At 43.5% G+C, this 13,474-nt stretch overlaps 1 protein-coding gene across 2 annotated transcripts in view; it reads left to right on the top strand.

The window, feature by feature from the left end:
- SLX4IP (SLX4 interacting protein) overlaps positions 1-13,474 on the top strand; it is a 106,311-nt gene that overhangs the window by 79,825 nt on the left and 13,012 nt on the right. For both annotated transcript variants that reach the window (XM_079970173.1, XM_079970172.1), the window contains one exon: positions 7,242-7,309. In XM_079970173.1, coding sequence (XP_079826299.1) covers positions 7,242-7,309 — 68 coding nt within the window. The remainder of the gene's footprint in view (positions 1-7,241; positions 7,310-13,474) is intronic.

Genomic DNA, 13,474 nt, shown 5'->3' with positions numbered 1-13,474 from the left:
GGGAAGGCAAAAATTTATAAAAGTTTTATGAACCATATTCTTAGGAAGAATCTGTATAGAGTTTGAGAGAAATATAAAAAATCTGCTGGAAAGGAAAACACCTTTATGGCTATCTCCTATCAAGGCTATTACTATTAAGAGAGTTAATATCGATAATATAATAATATAATAATAATAATTTATTATTTTTATCCCGCCCATCTTGCTGGGCCTTCCCAGCCACTCTGGGCGGCTTCCATAAAAACCAAAAATACAGTAAAATCACACGTTAAAAACTTCCCTGCCTTAAGATGTCTTCTGAATGTCAGGTAGTTGTTTATCGCTTTGACATCTGCTGGAAGGGCGTTCCACAGGGTGGGCGCCACTACCGAGAAGGCCCTCTGCCTGGTTCCCTGTAGCTTTGCTTCTCGCAATGAGGGAACCGCCAGAAGGCCCTCGGTGCTGGACCTCAGCGTCCGGGCAGAATGATGGGGGTGGAGACGCTCCTTCAGGTATACCGGACCGAGGCCATTTAGGGCTTTAAAGGTCAGCACCAACACTTTGAATTGTGCTCGGAAACATACTGGGAGCCAATGTAGGTCTTTCAAGACCGGTGTTATATGGTCTCGGCGGCCGCTCCCAGTCACCAGTCTAGCTGCCGCATTCTGGATTAGTTGTAGTTTCCGAGTCACCTTCAAAGGTAGCCCCACGTAGAGTGCATTGCAGTAGTCCAAGCGGGAGATAACCAGAGCATGCACCACTCTGGCGAGACAGTCCGCAGGCAGATAGGGTCTCAGCCTACGTACCAGATGGAGCTGGTAAACAGCTGCCCTGGACACAGATTTGACCTGTGCCTCCATGGACAGCTGTGAGTCCAAAATGACTCCCAGGCTGCGCACCTGGTCCTTCAGAGGCACAGTTACCCCATTCAGGACAGTGGGTGACTTACAGGGAACTGCTGTACTTTACGGGGAAGGGGACCCAAACTGAAATCAATGGAAAAAGTAAGGAGCCATGTTACGGATTGGTTACAATACCATCAGTTGCATGAAATGTTTAAATTAGATGGGGGGGGGGAGAGATTTTTCAGAGCAAAGCTCATAATTCGAAAAAAGATCTTCTACAAACAAAGAGAATGGCCCCAGTCTCAGTGGTGTTCTGGAACAGAAAAAAAATGTAGAGTGGAATGATCCCTTCCACTCCGCTCTCCCTTTCGCTTGCTTGAACTAGTGGTGTTTTCTCTGGTTGTGTTGACCATGTCAGGGTGAATACATGTGGCACACACATACGTACCCCCCACACACACACAATTGTTGTTGTTTTTTTAATAATATTTATTAAAAATTTTCCAGAATAAAAAGGAAAGATAGCAAGAAAGAAAGAAAAAACAGATATGATTTACACTTGGTTTCAGTGGCATCTTTCCCGGACTTCCCCCCCTCCCCCTCTTGTATTCCATTTCCCTTAAATTGATTCCACAGATTCTTACCCCAAATTTTAAAACCTTATTTGTAATTTTAAATAACCCATTTATTCCAAATTAATTTATCTTATTTATCTTAATGAACCATTTCTCCTTATATTTTATATAATTCCCTAAGATCGACCCCATTTCCCTTCCACGAATTCCCCTATTTTCAAACAACAGACATGAAAAAAGAAAAGAAAGAAATAATATATAATTTTACAGCCTTTGGATTCCATATCTCCCCCCCCCCCCATTCCCCGGTACCAATCCCCAAAGTTCATCCATTGTCTACTGCCAGCCTGGTGTATCCACGTCTATATCTCAACTCCACTTTGCCGTCTTTTGATAGCTTTTAATTTCAGAAAGTCCAATCTCGAAAAAACTCTCAGAAAAAGTCATTGTTCTTCCATCCAGACCTCTATGTTTAAGAGTCTAACTTAAATTCTATTTCTTGGTCCTTTTAAAGTCTGGATGTTCCAAATACTCCAGCTTCAAATTTGGTCCAGCTCTTATTCCTCAGGTTGCTTTTTCCTGTTCTGCTGCAGAAACCTTCTAATTCAGAAACTTCTTGTTCTCCACAGAGGCTTTTGTTATTCAGGAACATAACTTGCGTCAAGTCCATTCCTTTCTTCAATAGATAAATCCATTGTCTCCTTTAGTATAGAAACCTCTGTAGACAAAATAATGCTTCGTTTTTGCAGCTTTCCCAAGAGATAACAGATCCTGCTCAAATTCATAGTATTTTTCCACTTGCTGCTACTGTTGCAATGTCCCAGCCTCCCTCTAGAGGGAATATGGTAACTTAATTTCTTTCAAAATCAGACCTAAAAGTCAAATAACTTGTTGCCTTTATTTCCAATAATTTATGTCCAAATTGTAACAAATCTAACCAGCAAAGCCATCGTAACAAAGTTCTCTTTTATTTTCCTGCTTTGAAAGCTACTTTGACAGCTGTCAAAGTTTCTGTGTCTCTTCACCAGTCTCTCATAGCGGATCGTTCCCGGTTCCCGGGGGGGTTGCACTTTAGTTCCCACAAATCAGTCTTCTCCTCCAGCACAATTATTGTAATTTCCCTTCGTGAAGTTAAAATTTTTTTTCAGGTAAACAAGTTCATCTCTCGATCTTAGTTGTCAAATCCTTGCGTTGAGCCATCTACAACGGGGGGGGCGGACTTCCTTTTTGCACTCCCCCCGCTCGCTCCAAATTCAAAGATCAAATTTCCCTTTTAAGTCCAATCAATTTACTCACGGGTTGTTCCTTTTAGTCCAAATCCGAAATTTTCAAAGAAGAAGTCGTTGCTCTCCGCCGAATGGCATGCGGCTTCGCTGGGCAGGGAAAGCATTGGACTCACAGCACCACACCCCCCCCCCCCCGTCACCCGCTCCGCAGCCTTTAAAAAGGCTCCTTCGCGGGTCGGGGGGGTGCAAACGGTGCCCGCCGAGTCACCAAGTCCATGGGCATCTCCGCCCATGGTTTTTGAGGGTCCCCGCGTCGCCGGCACGGCAGGACCCGACCCCTACCCAGCCGACTCCCTCCGGAGCTCGGAGGGAGTCCGCCATTCGGCGATGGCGCCGACCCGGAAGTCGCCCCACACACACAATTGAATGTCACACAATTCCACGTTTATGTGTGGGGTGGAAGGAGGATGCTACCAGACAGCAGCAGCAAGTGCACATGCCCTTCTTTCGTGCGAGAAGAATGGAGACAACACATCGCAGCTGCCGGAAGCACAGCAGCAAACACTGATGTGCTGATGATCCATTTCAGCCGCACCCTGAAACACAGTCTTTCTTACAGCTGCTAGGGAAGCCTGTCTGCTGAATCAGGGCCAATATTTGCGTTCAGATCTGGCTGTCGTCCTGTCGTTCTTTACTGCTAACTAACTTCTTAATCTTTTTAAAGTTTGCTTTTAACTCGGGTCAAGGTAATTGGCTGGGCCACACACCACATTTCTGCGAGGACAAGACTCAGCGCTTTCTTCCCCGAGTCTCCAGATTGTAAATCAGTGGAGTTTGCTCTGTGAGTCAGGCCTATTGCGTGGACAGGCGGAGTCCCCAGATCCCGAGTGGTCCCCCCCGTCATGTGGAATAACGACTCTAGACAACGTGCTATGGGATTAAATTGGCCACAACTTTATTAAATTTCAAATGTGGGTAGACCTTGGCTCAGGCATTGGGCGTTCTCCCTCCCCAGTCCCCAGCCAGGGACCTAGGGAGCATCAGGGTTATCCAGTGTGTGGGGGGGGATGGGCCGGCTCTGGAGAACATATGTTCAAGCAGAGATAGCCGCCCCCGTTACGCCGCCGCAGGGGAGAGCAATGACGACCTTTCGGCGTACGGCCAAAGCCTCCCTTCAAAAACCCCTTTAACGGGGAACCCTGGTATCGCCGCCGCAAAGAGGAAGATGGACTAAAGGATTCCGCCCAAGACCTAATACCGCCAAAGTTGTGACGTTTTGCTACGGGAAAGGCGAAACCTGCCAATGCAGGGAAATTCCTTTCCGGCCCTTTAACAGCGACCTTATCGTAGCAGCGCCCGCATACCTGTGGAGACAGGTTAACCTGCAAAACCTATGAAGAAAAGTTAACCTGCAAAAGAAGACATTAACTGAGGGTGGGTAGGGTGGGAGAAGCTCTGGAGCCAAGTGAGGATTACCAATTAAGATCCACCCTCTATTGTGTGGGCAGGTAATCCCTCCCCCTACCTGGCCTGGTTTCCCTGGCAACGCTTCCCCCAGGTGGGATTGGACAACTCACTGGGGTAGGCGGGGACCTCCAGGTATCCCACCTGAGGGAAGGCAAAGCCTATGCTGATGGGGCCACTCCAGATCCAGGGCTGCACGCGTCCACGCAAAGGGCGCCCCCCGTTTTAAGTGGGGAGCGGTCATTGTCAAAGGGTGGTACAAGCCCATGCAAGAAAGGGCTGTTGCCCAGCCTGCTTCTAGAAAACCGATTCTAGGTGATGTCATTGGACCTGGTCTCTCTTCATGTTTCCCCAAGCCAAGGAGCAAATAGGAGGATATGACATCAAATCTTACGCTGCCAGAAATAACATCACTTTCAGAACTTTTAAGAGTTAGGCTGAAATCCCTGCTTGAATCATGTTCGTCTTTAAATTAATGCTACATTTTTTTAAACACTGGATGTTTACTCTTATAGTAGAGCTTAGTTTTTAAAATAAATAAATGCATCAGTCTAGTTCTTCACTTTGGGGGCATGTGGGGGTGGGGATAAGAATTCAATTAAGTTTCAGTACAATCTTTCCTTAACATTTTTACTTCCCATCCTTACTTCCATGATGTTTCTGTTCAAATTCTTTATCTACTGCAGGCATCCCCAAACTCCAGATGTTTTGGGACTACAATTCCCATCATCCCTGACCACTGGTCCTGTTAGCTAGGGATGATGGGATTTGTAGTCCCAAAACATCTGGAGGGCCAAGTTTGGGGGTGCCTGATCTACTGCCTTAAATGTAATCCTTTTTTTTCTATAACGTGCATCCTACATGACATTCCTTTATGATTTGCATTCCTTTGCTTTTATCTCAAGTCCTGCCTGCAATTTCATTTGACTATAGTATTTTCTCAGATAGTGCGGAAAGGGTTTCCACTCTTCCACAGGCATTTCGTCTTTTGGCTCTCTTATTTTTGCCGTCAATTTCACCATCCCTGCATAGTCTTAATAGTTTTAAAGTCCACTCCTCTTTTGTTGAAACTTCTTCTTTCTATTACTGTGCCTGCAAAATTCTGGCTGCAGTAGTAGCGTACATAAACAATTTAACCAACTTTTTTTGTTCAGGCTTTTTTGAGATGACTGTTTTAAACATCTTCTTCAACTCATTATGTATCATTCCCCAAAAGCCTGTGACTTTTTTTTTTAACAAGTCCACCACGTATGAGCGAATGGCAATTTCAGAGGTGCTGTTTCTCTCAGGACTACAGAGAGAGAGCACGCGCAGCTCCCCATCCCCACAGCTACTGTTTGAATAACAAAAAAAGGGTGTTATTGTTCTTTAGTCGTGTCCGACTCTTCGTGACCCCATGGACCAGAGCACGCCAGGCACTCCTGTCTTCCACTGCCTCCCGCAGTTTGCTCAAACTCATGTTAGTAGCTTTGAGAACACTGCCCAACCATATCATCCCCTGTTGTCCCTTTCTCTTTGTGCCCTCAATCTTTCCCAACACCAGGGTCTTTTCCAGGGAGTCTTCTCTTCTCATGAGGTGGCCAAAATATTGGAGTCTCAACTTCAGGGTACATTCATTCTATTCTCACAATGCCACAACTAGCTTGGCTCACAAAGTCTAGTTTCCATGCCATGTGTTATGATATGGGTTAAGAAATGATTGGGAATTGGAAAGAAGAAAAAATCCCTATTAGAGAGGAATGGCAAATCAAGGTGTTGGACTACGCCAAAATGGCAAAATTGACCGGGAAGCTCAGGAACCAAGAAGACAAAAACATGAATAAAGAATGGGAAAATTTTATAATTTATTTAGGAGGCCATTGTAAGCAGATGAAAACATTAGCAGGATTTTTAATAACCCTTGTAACGTGGATGTCAGGGAACTGCCATCAGTGCCGGAGGGAGAGAGCAAAATTCAGAGGGATTCCAGAGAGCGTCCCGGGATTGGGAGAGGCAGCCCATCTTCTGGGGAAGAGAATCAGCGTAGCACCAGTGGAGAAGGGGGGCAGATGGGGGAAGCGGTGAGGCGGTCCCATGACTCCTTGCCGGGGACCAGCAGGGAGAGTAGGGGTCCTCTGCTGCCTACGCCCTCCTTGCGTAGAAGGCTTTCACGCAGAGAAAGTAGGAGGAGACTAGGCGTCAAAGAGCTTCTTTGTTGGAAGAAGTTTAAGAAATGCCCACTGACTGATTCTGCCAGCAATTGAGGCAGCCACGGGTGAATGGCTGTCCGGACAGAAAAGGTTCACTCAGGCAACCCAGCCAGGTGTTTGCACCGGCTTACGCACGAGCAACCCCTAGAACCATTACAGTAGCAAATAATATGGATAATATGGAGAGGTATAAAATATGGATTATGAAATAATATGCGGTTGAAAAAGTTGATAACAGGACCCATGCAGGGGATGGTGGGAAGTCTCGAGATTCAGAGAAATATCTAAATATGGATATGTATTTGGTGTTGTTACAACTCTACACTTGTAAAATTAAGTTAAAAAATAGTCTGAAAGTCAAAGGCAAAGCTGTGTCATTAAAACATATTTTGGTAAAGAAAAAAGGAAAAAAGAAAACAGCAGATTTATGACAACATGATGCACTGACTCTACCCACATGAATATCATTAGTGTCATACTCTATCTTCTCGTCTTGTGACAAAATGAAAAAGAAAAGAAAACCTAATTCAGACTTTTTCTTTTTTTGCTTCTGTGCTGCATGATGTGTAGATTTTTAAATCCCAATAAAACATATTCCCAAAAAGGAAAAAAGAAAAAGAAATAATTGGGCAAGGTGCAAAGAAATAGGAGTGTAATATTTTATTTTCTGTCCTCTGTGTGTGGCAAAATCTTGTGGTTTGGGGTTTTTTGGGGGGGTTTCTTCAGTTCTAGCGATTGACTTCAACATATTTCCATGAGGCTTATGCAGTTTGGGCGCTCTTGTCTGTCAAGAGAAGTAAGTAATGCCATTAGCATAGATGCCAGTTGAAAAAAGTGCTGCGTGTTTAAAATCTTAAGGGATGAAGCAGCTTAGAGAGGGGCGTCTAAGCTTGTTAGTATGTGTGTATTTGAGGGAGTGGGGCAAAGATACACACAACATCCCTGTGCTTCCTTCTTTTGCAGAGTTGCGAGTGTTTCCTGACCGATTTGTGGTTTGTGTCACAAGACTTGACTCCAGTCCACCTCCTCAGGTCAGTGAGAGTGTGGCACCGGGATGCACTGAAGGGTATTAAGAAACAGCACATTTTGCCATGCGCTGGTTAGAAACGTGGGTGGTTTTTATATTGGCCTTTGCCATTCACAGATTCTTGGCACGTGCTGGAGATGGAAAATGTTACAAAAATACTTAGGCCAAGTAGTTTAAAACTTGGAGTCAAGAAAATGTTCTCTGGGATCACAAGCTACACACCCAAGCAGGGGAAATGATGAGAACTTCTGGGAAGCGGACCACTTCTGCAAAGCAGGGTCGTTCCTTAGGGTGCAGAATAAAGCGACTTTACAAGCTTATTTTTTTAATTGCAACCTTGTTTTTTAAAATATTTTAAATGCTTTAATTTCGAGTGCTTCTGCAATCCATACTAAGCAGCTAGGGATTCTTGCAGAATTAATTATTTGCCACATTGCAATATGATACAGATCTCCCGCAGTAAAGTCCAGACCGAAATAGAGTCGTCCATTGGATTTCACACTTCTTCAAATTTTGTAACACTAAAAAAAAATGTGGATAAGAAGGCCTAGTTCACAGGGGGCAGGGTTAGACGTTCATACATTGTGAAAAATATGTATTTAAATGCTATTTTTGCGTTAAAAAACAACAGCCCGCAGATGAATAGGGGGAATGGATGATCACAAGTGAAACTGACAGTGACTGCTTGATTGATCCATCCATCCCCAACTTTAGCTGAAGTTAAGGTAACATCCATTTAGTAATTAGAAGTATGTTTTGTGATTCTGAAAAAAAAATCAAAAGTATATGTAAAATGTGTTGGGTATATGTTGTTGTTTAGTCGTGTCCGACTCTTCGTGACCCCATGGACCAGACCACGCCAGGCACTCCTGTCTTCCACTGCCTCCTGCAGTTTGGTCAAACTTATGTTAGTAGCTTCGAGAACACTGTCCCGCCAACTTGTCCTCTGTCGTCCCCTTCTCCTTGTGCCCTCAATCTTTCCCAACACCAGGGTTTTTTCCAGGGCGTCTTCTCTTCTCATGAGGTGGCCAGAGTATTGGAGCCTCAGCTTCAGGATCTGTCCTTCCAGTGACAACTCACGGCTGATTTCCTTAAGAATGGATAGGTTTGATTTTCTTGCAGTCCCTGGGACTCTCAAGAGTCTCCTCCAGCATTGGGGGGGGGGGCAACTGTCACACTATTGGAGAATGCTAATGGTAACCAGTCTCTTTTTAATGAATTGGGCAATGGGCATTGGTTCTTGGCACTATTGGCAAGCAGCAAAACCTGGCACGAGAGAAATTAAAAGTGCTTCTGGGACTAGTTTTGTTTTGTTGTAACGCTCAACATCATAAGGCGTTTCAGAACAGAATTTTTTTTTTCTGGGTGTGTTTTTAAAAATAACCATTCTTTGTGAGCCATGTCCAAATCAAACAGGGAGGGAGTTGATTTAACACTATTTTTTAGGTTGGCTGACCCAAAATGAGTATATACAGGTTCCACCACTTCTGACCACTGTAGGAAGCATCAGTAGGAAGTCTTGGATTCAGAGGGCAATTTCACACTTAGACCTTTCCAACACATCTTTCATGGGAGCACAGCGGAAAGGAATTTGTCAAATGGGATGCATGTATGCTCAACCATTTTGGAGTTGCCTCCTTATTTCAACTTCCAACTTCCAACTTCCATTCATTTAATTCAGTGTTTCTACAGCCGTTGAGAATCTGCCTTATTTTTGCACATTTCATTGTTGGATGGTCTGCAGATGAAATGATATTTGCACATAACATTATTGGACAATCTGCGGATGAAATAATTTTGTACTGTGATTTGAAGCTGCCGGACACTGATGTCTTCTTGGCTGTGAATGAACAAATATACAGTGGTACCTCTGGTTATGAACTTAATTCGTTCCGGAGGTCTGTTTTTAACCTGAAACCGTTCTTAACCTGAGGTTCCACTTTAGCTAATGGGGCCTCCCACTGCCGCCGTGCTGCTTCTGTGCGATTTCTGTTCTCATCCTGAGGTAAAGTTCTTAACCCGAGATACTACTTCCAGGTTAGTGGAGTCTGTAACCTGAAGTGTTTGTAAACTGAGGTGTTTGTAACCTGAAGTACCACTGTACAGACAGCTGTTTGAGGTTCTTTCAGAAGTCATTTTTGTCTGTTGTCATTTGAGATGCTTTTTAAGAGAAACACACACACACACGGAAAGAGCATAGCACAGCTTTCATTAAAAAGTATGGGTCAGTTGGAAGGTCTCTTGAACTACCAGGATGGTGGATAGACCTCTCCTTGCCCCACCAGATTTTTTGGATAGCGCTGCTCCCAGCTTCTTAGGTGGTCTCTTATACATTGTTTAGACTGCTTTAGAATGCCCTGTGTAGGAGAAAGGTTTGGTTATACATTTGTATACATCTGAAATACGTCTGGTGTTCTATTCTTAAATACGTGGCTTAAATAATAATATTTCCCCACTGATAATGCATTATGCCGCTGATGGTGGCAAGATTCATATTAAACTGTCATCTTGCCAAATAGATGATGCCTCCTGTTCTTGAATACAGTGGTGCCCCGCAAGACGAATGCCTCGCAAGACGAAAAACTCGCTAGATGAAAGAGTTTTCCGTCTTTTGAGGTGCTTCGCAAGATGAATTTCCCTATGGGCTTGCTTCGCAAGACGAAACGTCTTGCGAGTTCTTGCGAGTTTTCCCCCTCCCCCCCCTTTTTCTAAGCCGCTAATAGCGCTAAGCCGCTAAGCCGCTAATAGCCGTGCTTCGCAAGACGAAAAAACCGCAAGACGAAGAGACTCGTGGAACAGATTAATTTCGTCTTGCGAGGCACCACTGTATATTGTTTGCTAGGGTGACTGGGGCAACCCAGCCAGATGGGCAGGCTATAAATAATAAAATTATTATTATTATTATTATTATTATTATTATTATTATTATTAAAAAACGAGGTGAAGCTAGCTTGAGCTCGGGGGAGAAGGGAAAGTCTAAGGACATCTTTACGCCAGTGTTTCACATCGAATGCCAACATCAAACACTGACTGAAAGCATGACAGATGAATGGCGTTACCAAGATAGACTGCTATGATGTTATCCACGTTATCAGAAACAAGCATTGCCTTTTTAAAGGATGCCATTCCTTACTGCAACACCTTTAACGCAGCTTTTACATTTTCCTAGGATGGAGGCATATTGGTTTTTGATTGTTGCTTAGCAGATGCTGAGCATCTGCTTGAAACAGAGAGCTGTTAGTTCTTAGTGGTCCTGAGCTGGCCCCTGCGTGTATTCTGAGCTGACTCCTCTATTCAGGGCAGATTTGGGGCCAGTATATCCATTAAGCTACCATACATCAAAGGACAAAGCTTTTTCTTGGACTGCGCCACTTCAGGTTGCAGGGCGGAAGGGTATTGACAAGCTGGAACGTGTGCAGAGGAGGGAGACCACGATGATCAGGGGTATGGAAACTAAACCTTATGAGGAACGGTTGAAGGAGCTGGGTATGTTTAGCCCAGGAAAGAGACCGAGAAGAGATGTGAGAGCCATCTTCAAATATCTCAAGGGCTGTCACGTGGAAGAGGGAACAAGCTCTGGAGGAAAGGGCTCAAACCAATGGCTTCAAGTGGACAAGAAAAGACATTCTGACTAAACATTAAGGAAGAAATTTCTGACAGTAAAAGTTGTTGAAAGGTGGAACAGTCTCCCTTGGGATGGTGGACTCTTCTTCCCCCTTTTCAAGAGTCTACACAAAAACCTTACACATTCGAAAGTAGTTGGATAGGGGTAAGTTTTGAGATGACTTTCAGACATTCCGCCCCCTGCCATTGTTCAGGAAGGTTTATGATAAGCAATTGTTCAAACAAGGTATGAAGGTAAAGGGACCCTGGATGGTTAAGTCCAGTCAAGCGACTATGGGGTTGCAGCGCTCATCTTGCTTTCAGGTCGAGGGAGCCGGCGTTTGTCTACATACAGCTTTCTGGGTCATGTGGCCAGCATGACTAAACCGCTACTGGCACAACGAAACACCGTGATGGAAGCCAGAGCGCATGGAAACGCTGTTTACCTTCCCACCACAACGGTACCTACTTATCTACTTGCACTGGCATACTTTCGAGCTACTAGGTTGGCAGGAGCTGGGACAAAGCAACGGGAGCTCACCCCCTCACGGGGATTTGAACAGCCAACCTTCTGATCAGCAAGCCCAAGAGGCTCAGTGGTTTAGACCACAGCGCCACTTGCGTCCCAGTTGTTCAAACCAGCACCTTCTTCACTCGTGGCCTGGAATGGTATGGTCTGGGGAAAGCTTTATTCCGCCATCCAGCTGAATGAATAAACTGGCTCTCGAGAAAGCTAAAAAGTGGAAATGGGGCATGCCTATAAAAGGAGGTGGTATAAAGTTATGAAACATGGCAAATATTTTGAAATAGCTGTGCACAGAATATAGCTGAGAGGCCCTTAGGGCTAAGCAGTAAATATTTCCAGCTTTTCTGAGAGATCTGTATTTGTTCAGTGTTGAAATAATGGAGATATTTGGGAAGATGGGGAAGTCGATGAAACAAAGCTACTTTGAGGGCACACCCAGACTTAGGTTAGGAAATAACTTCTAAGAGAGCAATGATACATTTTCACTCTCCATAACCATGATTAATGGTTGTCAGTACCTTCAACTGGAATAATTATCTAACAGATACATTCTGATATCACTTTTTACGGGTGGGACACCAGAAAGGGAAGTGTCTTTTAGCGTAGACCGATTTACAAAGATAAGCCGTAGATTTTGCAATATATATAAAATATATATATCACCAAGTTCCTCGGTTGTTTTTCAAAGATGCCAAGATAGTGAAGAGTGGAAAGCAATCCTCATGAAATCAGAATTCTGAGTGTTAACTCTCACTTCAAACTAAGAGCTTGTATGTTTATGTCAGCTGTAATGCTTTTATTTCCTAAAGTCTTTTCGTTGTCCTGCTTTTACCCTAGGTCTTGTAAAATTTGATGCCTATTTTGCTTTCTAAATATTTGATTACACGTTATTGCCTATTGAAAATAATGTTTTATACCTTGCTGAATTGCTAACTGTCTAGAAGGACATCCCTTCCTTCTGTTTGCAACTGTGCAACATGCACATAAGCTTATTTGGAGTGATTTTATATAATGTGATAGAAGTGGGGAAAGTTGGTGAGGAGCTTGTTGTACTAGGGAAAAAAATCATGAAAATTTGCCTTATGCCTATTGGCTTCTAACTTTTTGGAAGTCGGTGCCATGATTTCTGAAGCCTTCCTGGGAGAACACATATTAGCAGACCTGCTTCCTTTCCAACAGTGGGTAGCTGAATCTAAGCCAAAAGAAAAAATAAACAAAGGGGAAGGACACTGAAGCAGGGGCAAGGTTCATTTTCTTCAATTAAATATGCATTTATACCAAAGTACTGATAAAAACACTATTCACCTTTGCATTCTAGTAATGCATTAATACAGTGTGCTGTTTTTGCTTTCCCTGTCAATAAAAACTGAGATCGCCTCTTGAACAATTTTCTTTTTCTTTTTATTTATTTTTTTCAAATTACAGTTTTACAATCACATATCCAACATACAACATAAAGACAAAATTCCATAGAATCTACTGGACTTCCCTCCTCCCCTTTGTGGGTCCTATTGTTAATCATTTCCTCCTGCATATTTTATAATAATCCACATCTTTTAGATCTCCATTATATCCAAAATTCACTATTAAACTACAAGTGTTATTCCCATCCTACTAACAGTTTTAGCTATTTACAGTGGTTTTAAAGATAAATTATAAAAATTTCCCCATTCCTTATTAAATTTTTGGTCTTCCCAATTTCTGATTCTTCTGGTCATTTTCACCATTTCGGCACAATCCACCAACTTAATCTGCCATTCTTCTCTGGTCAGGACTTTAGCTTCTTTCTATCTCTGGTCTGCACAACAATTTTCAACCTGGCATCTGTTGCAATCTTCTTCTGAAAGGAAGAAGCCAGGATGAAGACCACATAAGTAATGGCTGGGATGAAAGTGTGAGAGAGGGGATTGGTCCTGGTTAGTAATGCTCCCCATGTCTGACCACTATTCTCATCGAGGGCAATTTGATACTGTCAGCTGAGCCTCCCTAATCCAACTATAAATGGCAAGATCAAGGATAAGTGCTATTGACCCATGAAGT

Source organism: Podarcis cretensis (assembly GCF_951804945.1).
Source record: "Podarcis cretensis genome assembly, chromosome: 3".
In the NCBI taxonomy this organism is placed as follows: Eukaryota; Metazoa; Chordata; class Lepidosauria; order Squamata; family Lacertidae; genus Podarcis; species Podarcis cretensis.
The sequence above is the reverse complement of the archived record's forward strand: the minus strand, read 5'-3'. Positions and strand labels throughout refer to the sequence as shown.